The 15,381-nt window shown below is 36.7% G+C and overlaps 1 protein-coding gene across 1 annotated transcript in view; it reads left to right on the plus strand.

Annotated features, from left to right (window-relative positions):
• The window catches only part of WDR72 (WD repeat domain 72), a 223,968-nt gene that overhangs the window by 134,487 nt on the left and 74,100 nt on the right, over positions 1-15,381 (plus strand). The window contains exons 16-17 of the mRNA XM_027775611.1: positions 1,523-1,602; positions 5,772-5,967. Of these exons, the coding sequence (XP_027631412.1) occupies positions 1,523-1,602; positions 5,772-5,967 (276 nt within the window). The remainder of the gene's footprint in view (positions 1-1,522; positions 1,603-5,771; positions 5,968-15,381) is intronic.

Consider the following 15,381-nt stretch of genomic DNA (forward strand, 5'->3'; position numbering starts at 1 on the left):
AGGAATGGTGGCGAAGCAAACTTGGTCAGCCTGGGATGTTTTCTTTTCATCTTTTTCCCCTGAAGTTGCAATTAATTCTTTAACTCACTGACATTGCCAAGAAAAGTTGGCTCTCATTTCTAGCTCATATTAAAATTTTAACATCACATTAAAGTGTGCTGTGAAGGACCCCACGATGCCAGTAAGTAGTTACAGTGGAGAGACCAATACTTAGCTTTGATGGTTGAGTCACAAGGTCAACAGAGTGAGAGAGTGAGAAAGGAAGGAGATCAAAAGGAAATCTTTTCTTACCTGCTGTGCTCATGCAGAAATGGAAAATATGACTTCAAAATTGCAGTGCTCTATCATACTTACATGTTTTATGCACTGTCCTTAGTGGTTTGAAATTCACGTTACGTGCTCCATCAGGAAAAAATAATGATATTAACAACTGGTCAGATATTTCTTATATATTTACTTCATGTTCTCAATTTACATTATATCCCATATTTTCTATCACATTTTCCTCGACTACTGATAGGTCAAATATATGTATGTATATACATTTATATGTGTGGGTACCTATTATCAGATATTAATATATAAAACAGTGATTCAAAGAAAAAAAAAGTTGGACAAATGCTAATTTAAATAGTTGCTACCAGATGGCAAACATATACTAATACATTGATTTAAATAGACAATTATAGTAACAATTTTTCCACCAGTGCAAGCCCTTGTCTTTCTTCTCTATTTCAATCCTAGGATCTGGAACCTAGAGAATATACTTGAGCCATCAGAAGATCTTAATCCATTGTGTTTTTTTTCCATTAGGATGACTATATGTATATTTTCAATTAATGAAAAGGCATTCATTAAATATTTTTTGTGTAGGGGACTGCTGGAAACTCTTTGGATCTTTTTAAATAGACCAAGCCCTAGCTCACTCTTAAAATTTCACACTGAACAATAAGGCAAATAGCTAGAAAGCATGTTCAAGAGGGCAAACTTAAAAGACACAGTGCAAAGCAGAATGAATCAAATTAAAACAGTAGTGCTATACTTTTGATCAGAGTGGGATAGCTGGGTAAGAACAAACCAAAGGAAGTCTTTGATTTTACACTTGCTAGGTACTGACTCATGGTAAGTTAGAATTTTAGGAACTATTTGTTTGAGGAATGAATTGTAAAATTTGGGGTACAGGGGTGAGTTTAAGGGGTAAAAGTGAATTTGATTTGATGTGATTATTTGTTTGCATACCTGTTAGAAGTAGAGCATCAATGTACATAGAGTAATGGTTCTTAACTCTGGCTCTATATGAAAATTATCTGAGGTACTTTTACAAATTTAATGCCTTCCCAACCCTATCCTGCAATCTATTAAGTTAGCATCTCTGGGAAATTGAATTTGGGTATTAGTGTTCATTTTTTAAAATTCATTTAAAAACTCCTCAGGTGATTCTATGGCACAGTCATGGTGAAGGACTACTGGGCACATCCATTTTTAATACTTTCCAGAAATAAATATATCTGTACATTTCTAGGTAAGAATGAATCCCGTATACCTGAAGCTGACCTTTCACTTTTGAAACTAATTTCCTGCTGGAGAGACCAGTCTGTACAGGTATGATACAGTTCATGTTCTTGGAACATGAATACTGGAAGAATTGTTTGCTACTATGATTCACTGATACTCCCTTTGCCTGGAATCACAAGTATTTACTCATGTCCTTATGGAATGCCCTCTGAGGACATTTCTTTTAACTGTCCTAAACCAGAGACAGAGATGAAAGATGTGGAAGATAACATAGCAGAGTACAACAGGGTAGGGCCTGAGGTTCTTGATGCCATAGCTGACATCTTGCCTGCCTGTTAGCATTTTAGTTTGAGGAGAATCATCAACTATTTGATTTCAAAATATGCCATGACATTAAGGTACCTATACGTGAGGATTTAGTTATGTGAAATTAGAAGTCTTTTTTTCTATCTGAGAGCACCTCATCTGTGAGCTGATTGAGAGAACTGATTTCTTCAATGTCCAATCTAAGTCCTTCTTTCTCATGGAAAGCTTCTTTTGGGTCCTAAAAGCTTGCTGGTAGCTTTGTACATTGTACAATAAATATCTGTGCATTGATTAGATGAATGTTTATTGGATCTTTACTCTTCTTTGTGAGCTTGATAACTATCAAATTTATAAGATAAGAATAGAAATAACTCCAAGAATAAATGGTTATTTTTGGTTATAGGGAAACAAAGGAAATTAACTCAGAATAAATGCTCAAGGTTGACACTATAAAACAAAACACATAGTTACTATGCCTATGGAAACAGGTTATTGTGGCCATTAAGTTTCCCCATGATTTTCCCTAGCTTAACCTCATCCCTCATCATCCCCTCACCACCCGACCTTACCCTGATCTAGCCACATTGGCTTCCTTTTTATTTCCAGAACATAGGAAGACTTAGTTCCACCTCAGGATTTCACTATTTTCTCAGACTGGAATTCCCATTTCTTCATTAATCATCCAGGTCTTTGCTCAGAAGCTACCTCCTTAGAGAAGACTTTCCTGATGACTTTATTGAACACTGTCATCATGCCCTATCCCACCTCACACCTCCAGGCACCATCATATTACCCAGTTTTATTTTCTGTGTTGTGATTGCTTTCAATGGAAATGATATCATTTGATTCTTTGCTTACTTGTTTTCTGTGTTCTTGCTGTTATAAGATTACCAAAAGCAAGGGCCTTGTTCATCTCACCGGCTACATTTTCACCAGGGCCTGCAAAAAGGATAGTGGCAAGTAACTAGTTGGTAGTTAGTGAATGAATCTCTATGCATACAGCCTCTGTTTAATCAAAATAAACACTGGCACATGCAGATTTTTAAAAATTAATTTACCATACGGTACATGTGCTCACTAGAGAGAAGCAAAGAGACAGAGAGGGAAAAAGCACCTCCCAGTGGAACATGGTCATACCACAATCCTTTCTCCTCCATCTGTTCCGTCTTTCAGGATTTGGGACAGGCACACATGTGTCTGGTGTATTGTTCAAGTTTCTGTGTCCAGTACATGAACTGCATGGTCCGTCATGTGAGATCCAGCTTCCTTAATCACCAGGCCACAGGCTGGCCTGCACATGCTTATTTTACCAGGACATTAGCAGTAATTTCCAAAGAGTCTATTAAAGATGATTTATTACACCTGCCTTAACACCAGTAACTGAAAAGTTACTCAGTGTGAAAAAAAAGTTTAAGGAAAAGTTTTCAACAGCACATTCACATTTCAGGAATTACTCTACTCTAAAGATATTTTGTAATTATTCATTTTACCTTTAAATAAATTTTAACTTAGTTTGGATGCATTTGAACTAATGGACCTTTAGGGTTCTATGATTTTATCACCTTACATGAATACATCATACATCGTGCCTGATGCGTGACTCGGAAGCTGAGTTTAACGTGTTGCTTATTTATCTTCCTCATACATAAAGTAGAAATGAGAATTCTTAGGCCATTCAGGAACAGTAAAGACTTTTGCAGTATCTGTATGCTTCAGTAATCAATTCTCAAATTCTTTATTACACTGTTTACCTTATGAAGTATTGCATGTTAGATTCATGACATATAATAAGTATTATAATGCTTAATGTCTCATCACATGATATTCATGAGTAAGCCTTACTTACTTGTCCAGGCACTACTGCATGTTTTTCTTTTTTCTTTTCTTTTCTTTTTTTTTTTTTTTTGAGAGGTTTTCACTATAGGGCGCGTGTGCTCGCCAGAAAGACAGAGAGAAACAGAGAGACCGAAAGCGAGAAATCACTCTCCAGGCGGGGATGGCCATGCTGCAATCCCTTCTCCTCCATTCTCCTCTTGGGATCTTGGGCACACACGCACATGCGCCCAGCATGAGTTTAAGCCACTGCGTCCAGGATTCGAACCGCAGTGGACTACATGGGAGTCCAGCGACATAGCCATTACTCTAACTGCTGGTCCCTGCGTGTTAGTATACAAGGTAAACCATAGTAAAACCTTACCATTCATTAGCCTTTTCTATTGCCTAATCAACATTTGAGTGTGAGCTGACCAGGACAACAGTCAGGGATCAGAAAAGGACTTCAATACTCTTGGGAAACTCCCTGTATTTAAAAGTCAGGGCCCCAGCTCCTCTGCCCCAGTTGTTCAGTGATCATGTGCCATTAGCAAAAGCTCCCTGGGTGTTCATAGAACTTAAAGGTCCCACATGCCACAGTGACACACAAAAGAGACTAAATACATGTTTAAATGAATGTACATTCTGGCTTTGGCCACAACATTTAGTTGGAGTTGTCCCAAATCCCTAGTTCTAGGCATCCGTATGTATAGACTAGGAGTAATGGAGAGGGGGCGATGGCACTTGGGGAGCATGGGTCATCTTGACAGAGGGCAGGCTTTGGAAGGGAAATGGGACAGGCATTCAGACATGACAATATGGAAACTCTAAATGTCGACCAGAGAAGGGTGATGAGAAGGATTCCGAAGTGTGCCAAGATCAGCAGCAATCCTTCCTTTTCTCTCTCTAATTTAGCTCCTGAATTTCCTTGGGTTCTATCAAACTCCTAGACCTGCATCATCCCTTGCCAGAGAGACTTAATCAGACTCATTAACTTTGAACGGAAGGGTAGGGGAGCATAATCTAGGATGGATGTGTGCTGTGAAGAACATAGAATCAGGGGTCAGAAGATACTTGATTAGATGGTCTGTCATAAGTATTCTCTCCCCTTCCATGGATCTTTGACTGGGTGCACACAACACTTGGAAACTGCACCTTGCAGTATTTTAATCTCTGTAAAACTGCGTATATATGAACTCAGTTTAGTGAGATTAATTATTAAAGTCCTTTCTTTAACCTTGTGTATTAAGCATAGTTTAAATTCAATATTTTTACCTAAATGTACTTTAGAGTTAGACATGGTTTAAGAAGCTAAACTTGTTTTTAAGAGTATTATGATATATTCAAATAAATTTCCTTTATCTTCTGAAAAAAAGTGAAAATAGCTTACTTAGGAGAAATAATCAAAAACTCCTACCAAGTATCTTTTTTACTTTTTTCTATAGTTTGTGCATTCCCCAGAGAGAGACAGAGAGGGAAAGTGAGAAATGACTCCCCAGGGTGATGGCCATACCACAATCCCTTATCCTCCATACTCCTCTTAGGATTTGAGGCTCGCACACACACACACGTGTGCCCAGTGTGTTTTCAGGCCACTTGATCTAGGACTTAAAGAGTTGGCCATGTGGGATCCTGTGTCTTAACCACCATACCACATGCTAGCCCCTCAAGTATCCTTTTAGGATGTCTTCCATTTGCAAAAGAACAGTGTGAGAGTTTGGGGTGAGTTCTCACTATCCAGTTTACAATTGTTTGAGATGCCAATCGTAGTGGAACGAACTGCTATCCTTTGTGGAAAACCTGTTTAAATTAAAATTTCAGGTTTTGGATTATTTTTTTAAGACATTGAACACAGCAACATTTATTTATTATTCATAAGACACAGTGAAATATACAAGGAAGGGAGAATTAGGTGCACTAAAGACCCCGGAGGACAGTGGTCCTTGGCATTATGTAATGGTGATGCATAGTGGGAGATGGTTGTTCCAAGTGGCAGCCACCGGCAAGGCTCAGAGGGGACTTTGAGGCCTTGTGACACTATTGGCACCTAAGTATCACGAGAAGAAAATTTACGACTGTCAAGCATTTGTCATAATACTAAAAGAATTTCATAAAAACAAACACAAAATACTTTACAGGTAACTGAAGCAATACAAGCTGTTCTCTTGGCGGAAGTTCAACAACATGTGAAGGATTTGAGAAGGACACCCATCAACGGTCAGCCAGTGTCCATGATAGAGAATGATAATTGTGAGATTTCAGAGATCCTGCCAAAGATGGAATGGGCTGAGGAACTCGAGTTACAGCATATTAGAAACTCATTGCCTCTCCAAAGTAAGTACAAAACTTATCAGCATGCTCTTTCAACAGACCTCTGCTATACCTTTGAGCTTATTAGAATGTAAGTGTTCACTATGTCATTTCTGCAAGAATAAAGCCAAGTGCCCTGTTTCTGACATGTTCTGCTATCAATTTCCTCTTATAATTGTCAGATTTTTGGAAAACTTCTAAATTCTATAATAATCATAGATATTTCAGAGGAAAGTTTATACTATATATAATATGTTTCAAAGTTAAGTGGTTAAAAATAAAAACAAGATTAATAGTGATAGCTTAATGGAATATATATTATAAGGATTCTTTAATAATAGTGAGTCCTAAATTTGTTTCAATCTTATATCTTGATAATAGCCATGTGCTAGTTTTTCTTTTCTGAAGATAAAAAATATTGTATAGAAAAACTAGTTTTGTGTTGGACTATTGGATTTTATAACAAATTCTACTATTAAAACTTAATAACAATAATGTTTGTGGTTTATGGCTAGCAAGCAAATCTGAATTTATGTTGTAAAATGTCATCTCATTTTTGTTTTAGTCCCTTAACTATGACATAAAAAGAAAATTAAAAACAGTAAACCATATTAAATAGAAACTTAATTTTCAACTTTATTAGCAAGATTTTGGTAAATTCATTTATAATATGATTAAGTGTGCTTTTGTCAAGAAAACATGTTAGATATTACATATTCTACATAGTTAAATTGTCAGTTTATTTTAGTACTCACACAGAATTTTTTAAAATTCATTTGGGACTCAGAGAAATGTTGCTATATTTAAAATGTGAAATCTTAGAACAGGCATCATTTTTGGAAATTAATTATTTCTTATTATTTTGTAAGATTATTGATCAGAGAATGTTATGTACTGTTTAATGAAGAAGCATATTCAGTGAATGCCAAAGATCAAAATAGGTAGAATATTTCATAATGCCAGGACAATCATTGATGATGGTAACTCAGTAAATAATTTGACAGAGCTAGAACTCTTTTCTTTCTTTTTCCCCTGGGAGATTTTTGCTATAGGGCACATGCATTCACCAGAGAGACAGAGAGTGAGAAATCACCCTCGTCAGGGAGGTGGGGTAGGGATGGCCATGCCTCAATCCCTTCTCCTCCATTCTCCGTCTCGGAATCTTGGGCATGTACACACATGCTCCTGGCATGAGTTTGTTTGTTTGTTTTGAAGAATTTTTTGCTGTAGGATGTGCGCTCACCAGAAAGACAGACAGAAAGCTAGAAGTCACTGCCCCTGCACCCCCAGGGGGGTGGCCATGCTGCAATCCCTTCTCCTCCATTCTCCTCTCAGGATCTTGGGCACACACACATGCGTGAGTTTAAGCCACCAGGTGTGGGTCTCGAACCATGGTTGACCACACGGGAGTCCAGTGACTAGCCATTACGCCAACTGCTGATCCCACTCCTGGGATGAGTTTTAAGTCACTGGATTCGATCCAGGACTCAAACTTTGGTCAACTACGTGGGAGTCAAGTGATGTAACCATTATGCCATCTGCTGATCCCACTGGAAGCTCTTTAAAGTTATTAGCTTGATTGTTTTTACAGAAATTAGCTTTCTTTATCAGGTACATTCACCTCAGTAAAGGAGCACTTTATGATTTTTTCTTACTATACTATCTTTTTTTTTGAGAGAGAGAGATTTTTGCTATAGGGCGCGTGCACTCGCCAGACAGAGACATAGAGACAGAAAGCGAGAAATCACTCCCCAGGGAAGATGGTCACGCCGCAATCCCTTCTCCTCCATTCTCCTCCTGGGATCTTGGGCACGCACGCACACGCACCCCGCGTGAGTTTTAAGCCACCAGGTCTGGGACGCGAACTGCGGTCGACTACATGGGAGTCCAGCAACATAGCCATTACGCTAACTGCTGGTTCCCTCTTACTATACTATCTTATAATTATAGTCATATTACACCTTTCAAGCAAGAAGTAGAAAAATCTCTTTTCGGTTAATTTTCAGTAACTATATTTGAGTTCTTGAGAAGCACCTATATTATCATTGGTGGGTTTCTTATGACTCTCTGAAGACAGCCAGTATCACTGAGCATGTGTTAACCATACTAAAGAGGAAGCATTTCTAAGCCTTCTCCCTAATCCTGAGAATGTACCTTGCTCATTGGCTCTTAGCCCTCTTTTGGGAGTAAGAAATTCTTACCATGCATGCATGCAGAGTTAGAAAAACCATATAGTACACTGTAAAGATGTACAATGATTAAATGTAAATAAAAATTAATTTTTTAAAAAGATTCTTAATAAGCTATCAGAGTGAAAGTTTAGATGAGCTTAGCTGCCATATGGCTTACCGATATTTGAAGTTTCACCAGTTTCACCCAGTCTGTCTCCAACTCACTCTTGGACATAAGAATTATTGGATACTATAGAATTTTGTCTTGCTATGACTGAAGACATAGGATTTAAAGTTTGATGTTACATATCTTTTGATAAACTGCTAAATTTTTTGCCTATAGTATAAGGCAATTTAGGATTTATTTGTGATCAGAATTGGAATGCCAAAATACTTAAACTACGTTCTATGTTCTGAACAAAATGTAGAATATTTATTCCTCAAATGCTAAATATGTATTTTCCTGAGAAATACTACCTATAGGAAAATATTAACTACAATTGTAATTAAATAGGAAACACATGCATTGAAGAGGAAAATATCAAATCAATGTAAACTGTTAATATTACCTTTTTCTTTTTGGGAAAAGACTAACATTTTAAACTATTTAGGAAAAAACAATAAAATTATAAGGAAAATTTTTAGTCTTACTTTACAGTCATATGTACTACTTCACTGGTTAGAATTTTAAAATAAAAAAAAACTGTTTTCCTTGTTTCAAATGTTGTGAGACATTTGAGGAATTTAAGGATATGGTATAGATGCTATTTACTCAGTGTGATAATTTCCCAAATCTCATAGGTACATTCACTTAGCCCAAGTGTCCTTGCAACATACATCATTTTACAAAATTTTCTTATGGTAATTGGTACGCGTTCCTAATTTTATCATTTTCTTGCTCATTTGTCCCCTGTGAACTCCCTCCCCATCCCTTTTTCCTTAATTTATTTGTTCTTTATATTTTGTTATATCTTATTTGTAAATTATTTGTAAAGTAAGAGATGATGAATTACATACAGGTACCTATAAACTTCTTTTCTGCTAGGGTGGAGCATGTTTGGTTTATTAGCATTGTGGTAATATGGCAATAATAAGTCATTAGGAAAAAATAATACCAATGATTATTGAGAGCTTCATATAGTCCACTATGCTAAATACTTTGTGACTGTTCTCTCCCTTTTTCCTTGAATTTTGACATAATTCACATGAACTCTAAGGCTCTGCTCCCAACATTTATAAGCAACTTCACAGTTTTTCGAATGTTCATATTCATGGAAATGGATTTCAACATACAACTAAAAAGAACTATTCTGTGAAAAAGAGAGATTCTTTCTCTCCTTCTCTAGTGGTGCCTAGGTTTGTCCTGAGAAATTGCCTCTTTACATTTTTTATTTCACATAGTACTTCTATATAATTTTCATACACATTAAAATAAGCAATGCTGAAATTTAAAATAAAAAGTTTCATCACTCACCAGCTATCTTGAGTGCTATTGGTAGTGTACATCTTGCACTTTGAGATGCATTTTTTATTATTATTTCACTTTTTAAATGAACAAACTAGGACTGAGAACAGGTTATGTGTCTTGCTTACTGTCACAAAGTCACTAAACACAGAGAGTAAATCCAGGTATTCTCTTAAATACTGTTCTATCCAGTAAGCTTCATTCTTCATACTGGTAACATGAAGGAGATTTGCCGTAAGTTAGCTTAATCTAAAATCTGAATAATTTATTGTGTAGTTTTCCTAGATTTGTATCACTCTTTCACAGATCATACTTTTTATTATCAAAGAAAAGGCAGAGTGTTCAATCATTGCCACTTCAGCTCTCAAAATAAAGAAAACCACCAGACTTCTGGAACCATTTGTATAAGATGCATCTGGAATGCAATAGAAATCAAATGAAGTGAGAATGAAGCAGGATTTGTGTTTGAACTCTATAATTTCGTATCTTAGTAACTTTTTTTTAAGAGAGATTTTTCTATAGGGTGTATGCACTTACCGGAGAGACAGAGTGCGAAATCACACACTACGCTCCCAGGAAGATGGCCACACTGTAGTCCCTTCTCCTCCACTCTTCTCTTGGGATTTTGGGCACACATGCACACATGCCTATCATGAATTTCAAGCTACCAGGTCCAGGACTTGAACTGTGGTAGGCCATGTGGGAGTCCATTGATAAAACCATTATACCACCTGCTGGTCCCTATTTTTCAGTGTTACTGTTCTATCCAGTAAGCTTCATTCTTCATACTGGTAACATGAAGGAGATTTGCCGTAAGTTAGCTTAATCTAAAATCTGAATAATTTATTGTGTAGTTTTCCTAGATTTGTATCACTCTTTCACAGATCATACTTTTTATTATCAAAGAAAAGGCAGAGTGTTCAATCATTGCCACTTCAGCTCTCAAAATAAAGAAAACCACCAGACTTCTGGAACCATTTGTATAAGATGCATCTGGAATGCAATAGAAATCAAATGAAGTGAGAATGAAGCAGGATTTGTGTTTGAACTCTATAATTTCGTATCTTAGTAACTTTTTTTTAAGAGAGATTTTTCTATAGGGTGTATGCACTTACCGGAGAGACAGAGTGCGAAATCACACACTACGCTCCCAGGAAGATGGCCACACTGTAGTCCCTTCTCCTCCACTCTTCTCTTGGGATTTTGGGCACACATGCACACATGCCTATCATGAATTTCAAGCTACCAGGTCCAGGACTTGAACTGTGGTAGGCCATGTGGGAGTCCATTGATAAAACCATTATACCACCTGCTGGTCCCTATTTTTCAGTGTCTTAACTTGTTATATTTCACAGCATATATTTTATGTGAAGTTTTATTATTTGTGTACCAATGTTTTATGGGAGAGTGGTAGAGTCTATACAAGTTTATAGTTTTACAATGATTACATTGCTATCTGCTTTGAATCTCTTTAATGAGAAATTCTACAATTAACACACTTGAGGCTAAGATTTATTTCTTTAAAAACAGCAATGGTTTCTATTATTAAATGTCTTTGAAAGTTATTTCCCTTTACTTTTTTTTTTAATGTCATTTGGGTCAACTTAAACAAGTGTTCTAAATTGTTCCATTAAATAAATTGGTTGAAATAGAAGTGGAAGCTCTGTAGATAAAACCGTCACATTGGAATTATTGCCTGAATTTAAATTTTACGTTAAGCTCTGTGATCGTGAAGATGATGCATCAAATATGGGTATTACAAATAATCTCTATTATATGCATCGTCTTCAAAGATTTATCTAGAAACTTAAGACAAATATGTGCTTTTTGTTTAAATAAAACCACTTGTCATAAATCAGGGAAATAAACATTCATTCGATAGTAATGGTTTGGTGGTCCTGCCTGGCTTGCCAAGTTCTTGCCTTGCTTGCAAAGATACTGGCTCAGAGCAGGCTTCCTGTGCTGCTGAACATCGCAGAGGAAATCTGGCTGGTTGTGAAAAACCTCTGGAACATAGTCAACTACCCCACAGGGAAACCCTTTCTCAGTTGCCTTTTTTTAATACATCTGGAAAACAATGGAAATTAAATAATATGCTGAGTTAATGCATCTTCTTCAATCTACTACAAAGTCTCTAGGACCAAGTGAGAAGACCAGTGAATTCTTCATGGCCACAGGAGTCATAGGAAAGTCAAAGTCAAAGGAAATGCCAGTGAGTCAGAGCAGAGAACAAAAGGGGGCACATCATAGAAGGCCTTATGTGTCATAGTGAGGTTTTGGGCTTTCTCTCTAAATGATATGGGAAATAATTTGAGACAAGTGGCACATATTTTAAAGAGACCATGTTACCTATGGCATAGAGGTGAAGGACAGTGAGTCATTGACCAATTCTGTGCCGGGACTTGATCCCTAGTATTGCATATGCATATTGCTATAGATCTGCTATAGTGAAAGTGAAAGGTCCACTCCCAAAAAAACTTTTTTTTTGTTGGTGTATTCAGCTTCAGTTGTACTTGTTTAGGTGATTCATAGAGCTTAAGATAATAGTGGTAATGCAAGCTTAGGCAAATAAGATGACATTGCCAAACTTATGCTGTATCAAGCAAGAGGTATATGTTAGAGAGAGAGAGAAAGAGAGAGAGAGAGAGTTGTCAAGTATGTATCTATTTCCCCTTTTTGTGGCTCATGTTTCAGATCTCTTTATTGTTATCTCTATTAAGAAAGTGTCCCAACCACAATCTTTAGGTGCTCTGAACTAGGAAACTAAGATTGAGCAGCTATGATAGCATTTTGATTATGTAGGGTTGGTGATTTTATATTCCGTACTGTACAGTACCCTTTCTCCAAAACTTTCAGTGAATCTTCATGCATCACTTCTCCGTGTCACTTCCTGTATGCCTCTGTGCAGTGGGATATCACAAATTAACAGAAATTCTCCAGTTAAAGATGTACACTAGCATCAAGTTAACTATGAAAGTGTGACCGATACCACAGCAGGGGATGTGAGAACACATCAAAGAGCCTCCTAACCTAGTCTTTGTGGGGTCAAGTAGTTTTAGAAGAGAAGATACTTAAGTTCAGATCCAAGCAAAAATTTGGGATGGGAGAAAGTGGTTGTTTACTAAAACCATCAAAGCCACTTTATGCCTTTTTCTTCATCTTCAAGAGTTATCTAAGAAATGTATGAATGAGGAACCTGGACATTAATGAGAAACCTGTCTGTCTTTAATTTCTTCTCTTTAGAACATCTGTGTCCTCTTTGAATCTCCGTGTGCAAGCACCTTCCTTTCCTAACTCTCAGTCTTCCAGAATAACAATGACCATGATAGTGACCATAATAGCAGCTAAAACTGATGTGGCTTTCATTTGAGCCCTGTGTTCCACACACCTGAAATTATTTAATCTGGGCAACAATACTATAGGTATAGTTGTGTTGTTATACCTATTTCAGTCATGAGGAAACATACAAAAAGGTTAGGTAACTTGTCCCAAGGTCTTACTGCCAATGATTAACAGAGCCAGGAATCAAACGAGGCACTCAAGCTTCATAATCTGGGTTCTTCACCACTATGTGGAATTACCTCTCCAGTACCCACAAATCTTCTTCATTATTTCTTAATTCAGCAAATATTTACCAACTGCCTCCCAGAATGACAGTTACAGAGTGATGTGTTATAAAGGTTGGGGATTAGGATGCAGCAAAATCTAGAATATTTGGCAAGACCACAGGAGGAAAAAATAAAAGTTTTTAGAAGAGATCAATCAGAAACTATTGAATACCTAATGCTGCAAAACTTTGAGTGTAGCATTATAAATCATTCCACTAATGATGTGTATAATTCTAAAGAGTAAATTTATGTAAGTTTCAGTGTTTAAAAAATAAAAAGTTTTATTCCTAAAAACTGGAAATACCAACCAATAAATGCTAGAAACAGAAAAGACTTGGCATATACATGTTTGTTGGTGAGGATTGAGATAAGAATTGAAAAAGTTGGAGGAACAGAAAAAGAAATTTAAAACTTCATATTTATGAATTAATATTAATTCTCTAATAGACAATCTTCTTTAAATATGAAGGCATTTGTATGTTAGATGAAGCCAAATTTATATATGATAAGAAAATAAATTATTTGGCACATAGAATACATTATCTACTCTTCATATGGGTTCAATATATGTCCTATCCTATTTTTAGCTCCTTATAAAACTGATGGAGAAATTTCATCATTTCCCTTGCCCATATAAATTCCTGTGAACTTCTCCACTGTTTCTGCCCTCCCTGCATTATCTTAAAGATTGCATTGCCTTAGAAAGACTGATAGAGTTCACTATTCTTTTTCCAAAAGCTTCATCTTTCACAGAAATTGAGATTGATGATTTTTATCTTGGCATATGAAAAACTACAGTATTTATTTCATTGTCTTTTTCCTCCTGAGCTGTCAGAATGCCAACCAGGCTCAACTGTGCAAAGATGGTAGTGCCAAGGAATTGAGTTAAGTATGAAGGCATTTGTATGTTAGATGAAGTCAAATTTATATATGATAAGAAAATAAATTATTTGGCACATAGAATACATTATCTACTCTTCATTTGGGTTCAATATATGTCCTGTCTTATTTTTAGCTCCTTATAAAATTGTGGTAACAGTTGTGCAGGCACCGCTTTATTGATTATTGTCTGAACGCCCATTTAAATTTATTGACAAAGAAAAAGTGATCTGAATTCTGTCACTGAAATCGATGTGTTTTGCACTATTGTTCTCCCATGCTGAGACTAGCTGCCTGACACTGACCCTTCAAGGACAGGGATCACGTCTATTCATCTTTTTTCCTCCCATCACCTAGATGGTCCTTCCCCTAGTAGCTGGTAATAAGGTTTATTGAGTGGATGGATGAATGGATAGACAGTGAGATGGTTTATACTGAAGATTCGGCCTACTAATTAGTAAGAGAGGGCAGAAACAAGAAAAATCTACTCATTGCTATTCGTTAGCAATCAAACTTGGTCTGTACACATAAAAATCTTCATTTTCTAAGAGTCACCATCCTAGGATTATGTGGTATACACACAATAGGCTCACAAAACAAACAAACAAACAAACAAACAAAACCATAATGAAAAAAAAAATAGATAAATGAATGAGTCCTGTACATAAACCTCCAAAAATTTTCCATTCCTAATGCTTATTTATGTGAGTTACATAGTCTGCTTTCCATTTGATATTTGTAGGGAGCAACAATAGATCCTAAAACTTCTCTTATTTCTCATTCAGCTACAGTTTCTCCATGGAAGTCTTTAAGAAACTGCTGTGTCACACACTGGTTTCAGTATTTGGATTCATGTCCTAGGTTCTGACTCACTTGCCTCTATCTAGACTTCTAGCTCATTTTGATTTCCTATGGCTGGTTAGTCCTTTTGCTGCTAACTCAGACCCCTCTTTAATATCCTGGTTCACTCAAGTCAGCCTCCTTCCCAGTGACCCCACCCCTGCCACTGAGACTTGAGCTTTGTGTGGTGTTAGTTCCTCTATCAAATGCAGTTACATCAGCCAGTATGCATATGGGTTCCTACTTTGGAAAACAGCTTGTTACAACTGGTAGGCTAACTTCCTTGAGAGAAAAGTCAGAAACTGAGTGAGCTTTGTACTCTCAGAATATAGCACAATGGTCATGGCAATGCTATAACAATGGCAATTGCTAGAGAAATGGTGCCTCAAAGGAAAAATTATCCATTCATCCCTGTGCTCTGGAATATCCCAGTCCCATGAGGATGTTGAACATCTTGTTGGTTAGAGTTTTATCT

This window comes from Tupaia chinensis, unplaced genomic scaffold (genome assembly GCF_000334495.1).
Source record: "Tupaia chinensis unplaced genomic scaffold, TupChi_1.0 Scaffold000576_1, whole genome shotgun sequence".
Classification (NCBI taxonomy): domain Eukaryota; kingdom Metazoa; phylum Chordata; class Mammalia; order Scandentia; family Tupaiidae; genus Tupaia; species Tupaia belangeri.